The sequence below is a fragment of the Aythya ferina genome (assembly GCF_964211825.1).
Source record: "Aythya ferina genome assembly, chromosome: Z".
In the NCBI taxonomy this organism is placed as follows: Eukaryota; Metazoa; Chordata; class Aves; order Anseriformes; family Anatidae; genus Aythya; species Aythya ferina.
The window spans coordinates 198,981-213,433 of record NC_140299.1 but is presented as its reverse complement, the minus strand read 5'-3'; the positions used below and the strand labels follow the sequence as shown (position 1 = coordinate 213,433).

The 14,453-nt window shown below is 42.7% G+C and overlaps 1 protein-coding gene across 1 annotated transcript; it reads left to right on the top strand.

Annotated features, from left to right (window-relative positions):
- The first annotated feature begins 3,067 nt into the window (after positions 1–3,067).
- On the top strand, positions 3,068–8,669 carry LOC311427198 (signal peptidase complex catalytic subunit SEC11C). Its single transcript, XM_084504360.1, has 6 exons — positions 3,068–3,217; positions 3,395–3,504; positions 4,743–4,892; positions 6,643–6,762; positions 7,996–8,053; positions 8,460–8,669. The coding sequence occupies exons 1-6, from the start codon at positions 3,176–3,178 to the stop codon at positions 8,511–8,513; spliced, it is 534 nt and encodes a 177-aa protein (XP_084360486.1). The 5' UTR covers positions 3,068–3,175; the 3' UTR covers positions 8,514–8,669.
- Positions 8,670–14,453: the final 5,784 nt, after the last annotated feature.

Sequence of the window (14,453 nt, the reverse complement as noted above, 5' to 3'; positions counted from 1 at the left end):
TGCTTTGTCTTTCTACTTGTTGCCAAATTAGAATTTACCACATGAATTTCCTTTTTTATTTTCTTCACCGAGAATGACTGCAAAGAACCATTCTAACACTGCCCAGTCTCTGGGCATTTATTTCCTCTAAGATGCTGCCATTTCCTTGCTAGATAGCTTGTCCTTAAACGCAAGAATTCATGCATTCCTAATTCACAACAGGCAACAATATTTTTTGTGCTTTGTGAATGTTTTGTGAATTAAAGCACTACCTACAAACAACAACAGAGATCATTCTCCTGTCAGCCATTTGGCTTCATGCTGCGTATTGCAGCATTGCAACTCTAGTCTCGGATGCAAAGTCATCCATGTACTTTCAGCCATTCATTTTGTGACCTCTTAACTGCAGCGAGACTGTACAGAGCTACATTTGCAGGGAGATGTAAGAGCACAATAGCCTCCTAAGCCTTGCTGTCATCTTTGCACTAGTGAATTCCTGAAAGAAATCAAAAAAGAAATCAAAACTTCAAAAGTCTCATGATTTATTCTGGATTGCAGCAACTACAAGAGCACTGCAAAACATCAGCTAGCCCATGGCTTATCGGCCATGCTTTCTTGTATCTGTGCAGTCCATTTTTCATATTGCAGCAGCAATATTTGAGGATTGCAGAGTTTGTTTACAGTTGGCCAGCTAGGTTTCAATCATGCATCACAGCAGTGCACTGTTCAGTTGTTGAACCAGTCTGAAACGGCTTATTGGAAGAGATGTGGTTAACCAACCTGAATGGCTCTCAAAATCACAGCCAGTATAACTTTGCAAATAAGGTTTTAAACTTGCTTAGAGGAGATGGGTAACAGAAAAGTGCAAAATTCTCACAATTATATATAAACAGATAATTAAATGCAAAGTAAAGCTTTAAGTTTATTCTACTTTAATAGGAATTTGGGAGTGGTACACAGGATTTTGGAACAAAAGCTCTTATATATATATATATATATATACATATTTAAAGCAAATATAGTATTCTGCATTAATACCATGAATTAATAGCTAAAGTGAAAAGTCCCTCTATAACCACAAGAAATACTGTAAAGATTTCATTCCAATCACACAGTAAATTTAACAGACTTAAGTGTCAGATGATTTCTCATTGCCTATGACTTATGATGCTAAACTCAATTCTGCTGCCTCAGTGTAAATTAACGTATATTCAAAGAAATTTTCAGATGTACTCCAGGTACAAATGCTTTTGGTGTAAACAAGTATAACTTGGACTTACTTTCCTTGAAAGGAACAATTTTCTGGGAGAGAAATGCAACTAGACAGTAAGTAGCTTGTGTGTTATATTTTAATTAGTAGCTTTGTGATCATCATCTCTCAGTTGTATAACTATCAGTCTTCTGGGAAATGCATTTATGGGAGCAGTCAGCTATTGAGAAGGAGGACAGGCTCATAAATAGGCATGGATTATAAATCATCATCACAGTACGCATCTAACAACAAGTCAGAAGCCGTGACTGACAGTTTACTCATCATGAAGAGACTCATTTCAAAAAGGAGAATGTGTGAGACACCATGAGCTCTTTTAGGAGAATCAGTAATTAACTGTTTTTAATTAGAGGAGCAAATGAAAAACCCCAATCCCATATGACCACCCTCTCACAATAACAACTCTCATGGTTTCATTGTGGGCAGAAGGTAACCAACAGGTGTTTGAACTCTTCATAAAGCTTCACTGAACTATTACCTTATCTTTCATTGCCTCTGTCTTATATGGACACCTCTGCAAAAGGACTCAATACACCATAGAATATGCCCAAAAACCTATACGCAGCTACGGATTTTGTGGGTAGCAGAATCACCTGCAAGAGACTGTGACTTGCTAATCCTCCTTACGCTGATTGCAATCTATGATCACGTTGTCTGAATCACCATTTTAAATCTTTGTTTAAAAAAAAAATAAAAATCCAAGCAGATTCACACCCGGAAAAACTCTATTGTTATTTTTTAAATCAGTCTAAGTAAGTACCACGTTATGAAAACCTGCTCCAGGGGTATTAAAAAAACTTTTTGCTAGGCAAGAATCTATCAAGCGTTACAGCGGGCAGATCAGCCGTTTAAAAATTAAATACCTCTGTTCCACAGTGTTTTAATTCAGGTCTTAATTAAACAGAGAAAACTTGGAAACCTTCTAGCCACCTTTGGGTTTGCTCTTGTGCGGTTTCCTTCCCCTCGCCTGTCTTGTTAATTACTTCTGAACGCTGCCGCTGCTCAGAGGGGCGGTGACAGACACAGATCGCCCTGCGCCCAGTCGCTGTGGCCCGAGGGACGCGCAGCGGCCCCGCTCCGCGGCGGTGCCCAGCTCCCGGTTTTACCGGGCGGCTCCGGGGCTCGGGCTGAGCGGGCGGGCGAGGCGGCCACACTACGGCCGCCGCCTGCGGCACCACGCGACGGGCGCGCCGTGAGCGCAGCGCCCCGCCCAGGCGCGGACGGCCGAGGGGGCCGCGGGGCTCCCGCTGCGAAGCCGCCCGCAGCCAGCACCGCGCCCGCTGCCGCCCCCCGGCACGGGGAGCCCCGCCGCGAGCGGCCTGACGCGGGTCGGTCTCTGCCCGGGGTCTCTCGCCCCGCGGCCGGCTGCACGCTGCCACGGCAGCAGCCGGGTCCGGACGGCGGGGCGCAGCCAGGCGCGGCCGCCTCCCCGCCGCCCGCGTGCTCGTGCCCCGTGGGTTTGCCGGAACCGGCGGAGCCCCGCGGCACTCCCGGCACCGGCGGCCCCGCCCCGCCCGCCCGGCCGGGCCAGCCAATGAGCCGCGCCCACGCCTCCGGCGAGAGCTGCCCGGCGCGTGCCTGACCGAAAAGCGCCGGCCTCCCGGGCCGCCGCCGCCGCTCCGCCGCCCTGCAGACGCGCCCGGGTCGCTCCGCGCTGCCGCGGGGCCGCGACTCCCCGCCGGGAGCCCTCCGGGCAGCAAACCGGCCGGGCGCCTGAGGCGGCGGGACGCGAGGGGCCTCGCCCGCCGGGGCCTCGCGCCGCGGTGCATGCTGGGAGTTGTGGTCCAAAACCGTGGCGGCCACACGCAGCGTGAGCGGGGCGGGCGGCGGCGGAGAACTACAACTCCCGGGGAGCCCCTCGCTCGGGGCAGGCGGTAGTGCCCTGGGGCCGCGGCGGTGGTGGTTGTGGCGGGCGGCGGGGCCGCCATGGACCTCTTCGGGGACCTGCGGCGCATGAACAAGCGGCAGGCGGGTGGCGGCGGGGCCCGGCGGGGGGCGGGACGCGGGACGGGGCGGGGCGGGACGGGACGGGACGGGACGGGACGGGACGGGCGGGTCTCGGCCCGGGGCCGTTGGCCTGGCTGCCCGCCGGGGCTGCGCCGTGCCCCGGGGCGCCGCGCGAAGCCGTGCCCGTTGTCTCCGCAGCTCTACTACCAGGTGCTGAACTTCGCCATGATCGTGTCCTCCGCCCTGATGATATGGAAGGGGCTGATCGTCGTCACCGGCAGCGAGAGCCCCATTGTGGTGGTGCTCAGGTGGGTGGAGGCGGAGGTGGAGGCGCTGCCGGCCGTGCCCAGCCTTGTCACAGCCCTCGGGCACCGTCCCGCGCCCTCTGGTAACGCGTGGGGCTTCGGGCATCGCCCTGCAGGAGCCCACAAACGCTTCCCGCTGTGTCTGTGTCCGGGCGCTGAGCAAAAGCTGCTCGCAGTTGCGATCTAATTTGGTGAAGTCTATGGAAGCAGTAATCGAGTGAAACCTTTGAAAGCCTGGGTTTGTTCCCGTACCGTACAGATCAGCAACTCAAGGTTGGTTGTCTGTATTGCTACCTAGGCATAGTAATCCTTGGACAGAGGGGTTATGATTCCAAAACCCAGCTCGGCTTTAACAGGAGTACACATAATCCTGTGAGGCTTCTGTTGTCTGAAGAATTCAGGAGGCGTATTGCACCTTCTAAAGGCACTGAACATTTTCAGGTTTATTTGTTCGTTTCTTTTTTACCATTTGTGCATTTAAAATTGCATTACAGTAAAGCTGCTTTTTTAGTAAATTACACTTCTGCATGGCTTTTATCACAATGCTAACTTACTTCAGGTACGTAAAGACCCAGTCCTGGAGGCCCCTGAGTACTGACCAAATACACAAACTCACAAACTTTAAACATATGTTAACGGAAGATTCAGCCCTGTAGAAATTGAGTGTGCATCAGTAAGGACCATATGCAGGAAATAACAGCGTTTTGATGGAAGAAGTCTGTTACTGCAGATGGTAATGGGATCTGGAGCCCTACCTTTAAGGATGTTACCAAAACCTACTGTGTCTGGCTTTGGAGAAAAGGCATGGACTTTTCTGGTCATCAGTAGTAATCATTGGTGCAGCTAAAAGTTTTGCACTTGTTAGCTCAACTCAATGTAGAGAAGTCTTTCTGGTGCTGCTCTGAAACATCTTTTGGGTTTTTGCTAATGGATTGGTTGTCTTAAGCAGAATGGCTTATTTTGTTCGTTCGTGATAGCTACAATACTGTTAACTTTTCTATAGAGCTTACTTGTTTTATTTCTTTCACTGAGGCAGTAAGAACATCTTCTATAGGCTGGCTCAGCTTGGAACTTGATGAGGTTTCAGTTGTGTGTTAAATGTCTGTATGGTGTTGCTGAATGGTGGAAGCTACAGATTTCAGTTAAAATTGTGAGTTTATCTGTAAGAATTAACTGCTCTCTGTATTCATGTTTCTTCCTTTGTTTGCCATAATGCTGATACATTTTTTCTTTGTTTGTAGTGGCAGCATGGAACCAGCTTTTCACAGGGGAGACCTGTTGTTCTTAACAAATTTCCATGATGACCCAATCCGAGCCGGTGAAATAGTTGTCTTTAAAGTTGAAGGCAGAGACATTCCAATAGTTCACAGAGTAATCAAAATTCATGAAAAGTAATGCAACTTGGCATTTTCTTTGTTTCTAAATATAGTTTTCCTACTCCATGATTTTCACTTACATTATAATTACCTAATATTTTGTGAAAAAGGCAAGCAAGGATTTGCTCTAAGATACAGCTTGTCTCTAGGATGTGATCAGCTTCTGCTCCCCGTTCTGTGGCATGCTTCTTGAGACTCTGGCTCCTGTCCCTCAGCAAAGTTGGTCAGGTTCAAAGTAGGTGAACCTACGCCAAAGAGGAGTCCAGAAACACAAGCTGTACACGTCATTTTTTTTTTCAAATACTTACATCCAAGAACTACCTCTTTTATTATTTATTTTTTTTTAATACTTAATTTGTCTTCATAAAAACTCCTTATTTGTTGATATCACTACTGGCAATTAGCAGCTTTTTGAGAAAACTAATTTTGAAGACTGGAAACCTACTAACTTTTGTTTGAATGGGAGTGTTAAGCCGAAATCTTGCACATATCTGCATGTGCATAATGCTTCCAAGGGAGCAAAACATGACAAGTTTTCTAACAGCAGCAGTTAAATTATATCATGTTGAAAACAAAATGTAAGGTGCTCTGTCCATTTGAAACAGTAGGGAAAGGCAACGATTTGTGTGAAGGGTTCAATACCTGTATTCCTACAAAAGGAATGAGCCGTCTAATGGCCAGGAGAAGTCAGGACATCAGCTCTGGCTGCAGGGGAGCAGCCAGGCTCTGAGCACTGCATACGTTTGTTCATGTGGGGGAAAGAGTGCAGTGCCACCTACTGAAGCTGTTCGCATCACTTTGCTTTCCCCATACATGGCAGTAAAAGCCCTACGTAATAACTTTGTTCACCCAGTGTTATTTCAAGGCTTGTTACATGTATTATTTCTTATCTGCCCCATTAACAAATAACAAAGATAAATGAAGTTTTGCCAGGAACTTGCTATATTGTTTAGCTAAACAGTAAGTGACTTGAAAGTGTATTGCAGTGACAAAGTATTGACAAAATATTTAATTTTGATGCAGATTTGCAGCTATGTTAAGGGGTTCTCAGTATTTACTTGCATCAAAAGGAGGACAGGACTTTATTTTGATGAAAATGCGATTACTAGGAGTTAAATATAAAAGAGAAGTACGTGGAGCATTCTGTTATACTGTTTTCTTTACTACAGGAAAATCTGGGGGTATGCCTCATGCTTCATGAACCTTGTGGTTGAAATTCAGTTAAATTCATTCTGCAATGTGCGATGACTTCATGGGGTCTTACTCAACGTATTGTCATAAAAAGAAAAAAGCACAAGCCTTTTAAGTTTTTGCACTGTTGAGATCTTTGATAAATAAAATACTGTTTCTAGTTTTTTTTGTTTGATTGATTTTTAGCTTAAAATTTCTGTTCTATTGAAAATAGAGAGGATTTTTTGTTTTGTTTTGTTTCCCTCCAGATTGGCATATCCTGATTTTGTTAAGTAAATTTAGTGCCGGTTCTGGACAGAAAATATCCAGATCATAACATCCTTTCATATTCATTGTGTAATTGCTTACATCAGATGACAGCCTAGGAAAAATGTCTCTTGTTAAAATCTGTTGACTCTGTCAGTAAAGTCTAAAATGTTAATGATTTAATGGTGTTTGTTAAATAAGCAGGACAGGCAGGACTGGAAGTAAACATTGTTATCTAATCTTGTAGTACGTTTCATTGTGCTTTGTAGATGTCAATTGTGGTTTTTAAATTAAGTGGTATTTACTTTATCACCTTGTTGCCTTCTAGAGAAAATGGGAACATCAAATTTCTGACCAAAGGTGATAATAATGAAGTTGATGATAGAGGCTTGTACAAAGAAGGTCAGAACTGGTTAGAGAAGAAAGATGTTGTTGGAAGAGCAAGAGGGTGAGTGATGCAAAGTCTGTTCTCTATAACTAAAATAGAAAAAAAAAAAAAAGAACTTAACATCAGTTCCACTCTTCTATGTAGTGTGGTATTTATTGAATTTCATAAATAGAATGGTAATAAAACTAATTTACCTGGCAAAGTGGTGTTCTGTAGCCTTCTCACTAATGTGGACGGGGAATATTTTTTTTCTTTTTAGAAAAACAGCACACTTAACACACCAGTGAAAAAAACCTAGGCAACCTATCCTTGCAATTGTTAGAATTTACTAGGAAATGTTTCCACATCTCATGAGAATCTTATGCAAAGTTTGAGCTTGTTTCCTTTTCCCCAGTTGAGATAAAAATTCAACCTCTTAAGACTTTTCTCAAATAATCTAAATTTTTATGTAAGAAATACATAGGCATATATATATATACACGCACACGTGTGTGTGTATGTATGTATGTTGAGATATATAAACTTAATTCCCACGTCAGGTGTGCATTACTGACAAGTGTAAATGATGGTTTTGCACACTTGTGATTTTGGTCACTTTTGCTCAGAGCCTGTTGCAGAGCATTTTTTGGGCTAGGAGAATGTTATTAATGCAACAAGAAGCTTGATGCGTGTTCTGCCATATTCGGTGGGCAAAGATTAACAGTGTGGGCCAACCCTAGTAGAAAGTAGGACTTTTTGTATCAGGTTATACATCTGTGTATTTTCTTGCCTAATATAAGTGTTCCATAAGCAGTCATAAATATAGTAACTTGCATAACAGTACAAACTACTTTTCTGGAATAATATTTATTTGCTTGTTATGTTAATTTAAATGTTAAATTAAGTTCCATATTCACTTAAAATTCTTTCCGTTTTAGATCATATGGCTTTTATACCTTCATAACAACTGAAAAACTGATTCTGATGTGTTGCAGGATGTTAGGCTTGTTTTTGCCAGTACCCCTCATTTTGGTGATACTTGCCATTTTTGGGGTGCATGTGTACTCTTAATGCTATGAATAATATTCAGCAAGTTGAAGGATTTACATGATGGAAGGAGTAGGGAGTCAGAAATCTCGCTCCCAAATTTGCATTATCAAGTACATACTGTCTTTAAAACCTTTGTTATCTGTCTGAATGTTTTTGTTTTCTCTGAAATCCATTATCTAAAGTTTTCAAAACCGAGTAACATTGAAACATATCCATGTCATTTTTGAGGGTTAATTTTACATTCATCTTTTTTGTCAATTACAGGTTTTTGCCCTATGTTGGTATGGTAACTATAATAATGAATGACTATCCAAAATTTAAGGTATGTATACAAACACTTTGAATACTTAAATCTAAAACTAAAAAATAGCAAATGAAGGTAATATGAAAAGAATCATGATACATGCAAATAAATTTTTGTTGTTAGCTAATATGAAATAAGTAGTGTTCTTATGCTTTCTTAATTTAGCTTGACTGTTACCCAGTAGAACTGACTATTTTCAATCATTTGAAAACCATGTATAGGATGTAATGAGTTAAGCATACACAGTTGTGATGCCTATTTATAAAGAATATGATCACACCAGAATACTGCTGTAATTCTACAGGAACACAACTCAGTAACTGTACTCATCTAGAGGTGTAGAGGGCATGTTTCAAACAATTCGTGATTTCAAAGCTTCTCGTAAAAGAAATTTTAATCAGTCTTCATTCTTTTTCTTCTGCAGTATGCTCTTCTGGCAGTAATGGGAGCTTATGTACTACTGAAACGAGAATCCTGAAGGAAGGAAAAGGGAAAAAATCACTTTTCCAAGAACAAAATACAAAGTTAAATATACAGGAGAAAAAGCCTAATATATTTCAGATGTTTTAATTTCTGTATACTGTTACAAAACTGTGCAAATTTTTGTCTTGTCTAAATAAACTGTGCAATTAAAGCTATTGGCTGATGGTTAATTATATAAAGGCAAATTTACCATCTGAACTACGTATTGCTTTGTTAGCCTTTTGCAAAGGGGAGACACTGACTGTCGTGCTAGAGTAGCTTATGGCACTCCTTAACATGCTGTAGAATACAGTGATCTCGCTGTGGTCTGATGAAGGCTCTTTTGTTTTAAAGTGGTACTGCAACTGAACCTATTTTGCCTTTCCTGTGTGTTCAGTTATTTTGCTTGATTATTTTTGATCTCTTGTCAACTCAATCTCTTCACAATTTTGCAAACTATTTTATTAGTACTAGTAAAGACATAGCATATGGGTTGGAACAGGTGGTGAGTTGTAGGAGGTTAGTCGCACTGATGCCTAAAGAAAGTTGTCTAGATATGGTCTGAATGGGAGCAAAACAAACGAGCTTTTATTGTGATTAAGAATTGAGAAATGGAAATGTAGTGGTTTTACTGTTTGTTTGTTTTGTGAACATGAAACTTGGTCCTCAGTGGGCTAGAGACAAAAACGATTAATGGCTGGATTTTTAGGCACTCTACGTGATTCTAGAATGCAAGGTATTAACCTTTCTGCCTTTACGTTCCTTGCTGTAAGACCAAGCTAACAAAAAATCTTTGTGGGGATTTATTAATACTTATGAATTACTAAATGAAAAGCACAGTTGTGTGCTTCAGAAATATTACCAATAAGGGAAAAACATAACCCAAATTCCTGTTTTGAGGATGTATTGTTCTCTCCTGTCTTATGACACCTGAAGACTGTTGAACGTAAAATTTGTTTTTGTTTTTGTTTTTCATTTTAAAACTTACCTGATAACCATCTTACATGAAGTTCTGGGTCTTTCTCTTCTTGGATTCAAATGTCAATTTTGTACCATTGACAAAGCAAAACTTGTTTTCTTTACTTGCTTTGTTTTTGTTTCTTTGATAAGGAACAGCGTGATGCTTTTTTTCTATGGAGTTTTGTTTCTTCTGTAATCCCTCACCTCTACAAAAATATGCCATTATACAATAATGGCACCCCTTCTGTTGTAACTGCCAGTGCTGAAAAGCAGGTAACTGCTGAATTTTTCCAAGTAATATTACTTCTTTTGTGTCCTACTAAGCAGTCTAAGCAGTTTTCACAACAAACTGTATTACAAAAATGACTTATTTTGTATCAATTTGTGTAGAAATAAAATTGAGTATAATAAATAACATGTCAGAATAATTTAGGTATTCTTAAGGCAGTCTTTCTGGAAGTGTACCATCCCAGTTAAGAAAAAATAATTTTTGGAGGCAGTGTATGGGTAGTAAGTCCTGTTCCCCCGGACCAGTGTTCCTGAAATCAGAATTTATTCCCACTCCAATACAATTGCAGTCAATTCTACCTTTGAGAGTGGGATTCTGGACACACCCATAATAATGGGCCAAGCTTATCATTTGGGTTGTTTTATCTTCATAGAATCATAAAGTGGTTTGGGCTGGAAAGGACCTTGAAGCCTATCGTGTTCCATCCCCCTGCCAGGAGCAGGGATGCCTTCCAGCAGCCCAGGCTGCCCCCAGCCCCATCCAGCCTGGCTTTGGGCACTGCTAGAGATGGGGCATCCCCAGTTTCTCTGGGCAGCCTGTGCCAGTGCATCACTGCCCACATAGTAAAGAACTTCTTCCTAATGTTTAATCTAAATCTTCCCCCTTTCAGTTTAAAGCTGTTCCTCCTTGTCCTATCAGTTGTGTTCAGCGGAGCCAACGCAACGCGCAAACCCAGGATGAAGTTAGTAACTCTCCGCTGGAAAACAAACAGGAGAAATATAAATGCAAAGGAGGAGGAGCAAGTTTAGCTTTTGGGAACAGTGAGCTGCTAGATTTTCCCAGCTGTGGCATGTTTTTCACCGCTGTGCTTCAAAAACAAATACGCTCTTGCTCTAAGAATGCATTTGTATTTGCTTTGAGAAACAACTAATGAAGCAGGCTTCTAAGGAACACCAGGGAAGTAGTGGAAGTAGTATCACGTACTACGGAGCTGGGAAGTCAAACTGAGTAGCAATGTGCACCCTTAGATTAAGAATTCTCCAACAGCAGCAGGAAGTGAACATGAATACTTTGAGATTGATCAGACCGTGGCTGAGATCATGCTGTGAAAGCCCCACCTGACCCAGTCTCTGCCCATAACCCACTGTGTGTTGCTGAGCATTGGCTGTTGTAGCTGCTGCATGTGGTTTGCATTGCACTGTTCAGTGGCAACACTCCTGCAGCCTAAGGCTTCCTGAAAATGCTAGCTAGCCTGAGCAGAGAGGATCCTCCATGTCAGGTGGGTGAATAGGAGAAAAGAAATGTGATTAGATAGATCATGTCTAAAGCCATAAGGCACAAAATTCCAAGCACACCACCTGAACCCTTCTTGCTTGCTCTCATTCCCAGCCCACTTTCTCTTTCTTCAGCTAGCATTTCCCCAGCATGTCACTGAAATTCTAGTTTATGGCAGTGAACTGGCATGAAACAAAACTATCCAAGGGTTTAGGATGTCTTCCAGGTCCAAGACCATAGCTTGCTAAGTTAGGTCTTTTGAGCTGTAAGCATTACACTTCTGTAAACTGTAGAGTGTGAAGTCTTTTTCTCAGTGGAGAGGAAATGATGTTGTATACTAAGCTTGGTTAATCACATCTCTTTTTCTCAGAGAAAAAAAATGCAAGCTATGCAGCACATGCTTTTTACAGGAGAAGTGCTTTGCAGTTCTGCAGAATGTGAATAGCCTAGCTTTTTAAGACATTTGTCTTATTTTGAACATCAATGCTGCTGACAAGATTTGTCACTCAGAAAGAAATGCTTTCAGCACTCACCTCTTAACATATCGGAAAAGATTATTCAGATTTTTTCCTGCCTTTCTGTTAATCACACATTTTTCCACATCTTTTCCACATCTTTGTCTTACTGACTTAAGGCCCATCACTGATAGTTCCTTGAAAAGCAAAAGAGAGAGAAGGCACAAGAATCCACAGACAGCTGTATGTCTGTCCTGAAATGACTTTTAGTCCTCATTTAGTCATACCCGGGGGAAGAAGCATTGGCACCCCGAAACCTTCCCTGTCCAGCTGCAGGGGTGCCTAGCACAAGTGCTTGGTGCCAGCAAGATGTACACCCCTAAGGCTGATTTCCACAGGAATCCAGGTGTCGAGAGCTGTGGATAAGTATGTTTTCTGAAGCCAGAAGGTAGGCTGCACACCTAATTTCCATTCCAGCTTCTATGGAGCTGCCTTAGCACTTCACAGTACCCTGGTAAGCAGCCTTCTGAAGCTGGAAGCCTGAAACTTTTCAGTTTTAAAAAGAAAGGAAAAAACAAGTTTTGCTATGTTTAATTTGACCTCTGGTATATCTTGGCCACAGTATTTCATACAGCTTCTACCAGCCCCATCATCCAGGTTTACCTGCAGCCTGCATTGGTAGAGATAAAATGTGTGTGGAGTAAATGGAGAGAGAACTCCAGTTCAAGCCTTGTTAGCAAGTCATTTCTCTCTGTATTTAATCAAGATAGCAAGCAACAGTGATGAAAACATTTTCACTTGTGTGCATGGATTTTATCAGTGTTTCTTTGAACATCTTATGGGCCTAAAGGAAACAAAACGTAAGCTACGTAAATGACAAACAATTCAATACATTTCCCTGCTACACAGCTTGGCTTAAATAAGTGTATTCCATCTCTTTTGTCACCATTTATGCTTCAGTACATTACCTTTGTACATGGAACCGACTCTGCTTCTCTATCATTTGCGTGTGACTGTGCTATCAGCAGAAATTACAAACACATATGGTGTGTACATGTAGTCTGTATCCATATGTAGATCTATGAAAACCTGATGTGGTTGTCACCACCATCTCAATTCTGAAGCTGTTTGCAATATGAGTATCTGTCTGGATTTGAGTTTTTTTTTTTTTTTTTTTTTTTTGTTTGTTTGTTTGTTTGTTTTGTTTTGTTTTTTAAAAAGCCATTATGGACAAAGCTCCATTTCTTTTGTACTTACGTTAAGACATCAGTTTCCAGCATGGTGAAGGTCACATTTGTGGGAAGGGGAAGGTAAAGGGGAGTGGGAAAGGGGAAGGGGAAGGGGAAAGAGCAGGAGAAGAGAAAAGAGAAGGAGAAGAAGGAGAAGGAGAAAGAAGGAGGAGTCCCACCTGGGTTTTTGCTGTTTGGCAGGCAGCAAAAACAGCATGGCTCTCTTCAGGGAGACCCAAAGCCTTGGTTCACTGCCCTGGCCAGGGCCATGCTCCAACAGTTGCAGCACAGCTGGGGCTGTGTTTGGTTGTCTGAAGGTAGCCCAAGGGGCTAGGGGCTGGCCAGAATGGCCCCTGCTTCCAAGAAACATCGACCTATTTGCCAGCTGCTTAGTGAGCTGCTGTTTTCTTGCTTTGCTTCTTGTGTCTGGAGTTTGGGGCCTCCTTATAGCTTCGTGGCTTGAAAATGCCTGTCCCTTCTGTCACCTATGCTTGTTCTGCTCATCATCTAATAGCTATCTAGACTTCTGTCATGCAGTTTCCTCAGCTCTATTTTCTCAAACATGTATCATGTTTATAAATCCAGCTTTAGCCTCTAAATATGGAAGAAAGTTGACATTTGGGAAAGAAAACCTGTAGTTTTATATTTCCACGGTACTTATTTTCCATAGATTTAGTTGCAAATTGACAAATCGGCAGATGAGTCACCTGCTGGGTTGCTGCACAGCTCAGCTACAGCTGGTGTGGAAGTCCTGCTGAAACAGCTCAGCCTGCATGGGGAGAATGTCCCTAAACTGCTCCTGTGCCCTTCTCTAGACAGAGGTCCTTGCATGTTTGCAAGGCTTGCAGCTGTGCCACCTCTTCCAGCTTTCCCAGTGGCCCACCAGGGTCTGCCCCCCCTCTCCAGGCCCGGGCACACTGGCTGGTGAGCCCCAGCACCTCTGTGCACCAGCTCAGGCTGCCAATGACCTGTCCCAGCCCTGCGTGCTCACAGCTTGTGTCCCATTGCTCTGTGCTCCCCCAGATTGCCAGCACAGCTGTGCAGCTTGAAGCATTTGGTCTTCTCTGGCAAGGCTCAGCTGGGACTGCCTGCATCTGGCCAACAGCAGTTCCCAAGAATGCAGAAACATAAATGCTTCCCACTTGGGTTCTCGAATATTGAACCCTTTCACCACAAAAACGAACAAACAAACAAAAAAACTAGAAGGGATGGTTAACGCAGCCCTCTGACACACACTAAATTTGCAATAAACCATCACCTTAGTTAAGCCTCAACTGTCGAGGTCTAGGACTTCCTAAAATGAGGTACAAACGATGCCAAATATCTTAAACTGTGCCTCATTAAATAAATGTTTGTCATTTCACGTTGTTCATTCTCTTCATCCTCTGCAAAGTTGTGGAGCTCCTTTCTGAAAAAATGTCTGCAGTTCTTCAGGGAACTGTTGCTGCAGAGAGTCAGTGCTCGTCAGTGCTCAGGCTGTTTGCAGAACGCCTGCCCTCCATACGGGTTTGGAGCACTGAAGACTAGTCCATTCAGCATCTTCAACATTTACAAAGTATTCCTTAGTGATCGTGCCCTATTATTACATTGCTGATATGCTTAAACCATTGTTTGCTCTGTACATATGTCATAGCTATCTGTAACGTCAGAATCACTACAAATAAAACGATGAAAGGTACACCATTTTTCTTTTATCCCTTTTTATTTCCATAAAAACTGTCTTGCTGATGGAACAATCATATTTGTCTAAAATGTGAAGGAAGCAAAATAAACAGTGCTATTCTGATATCAGCATTTAAAGTCCATTA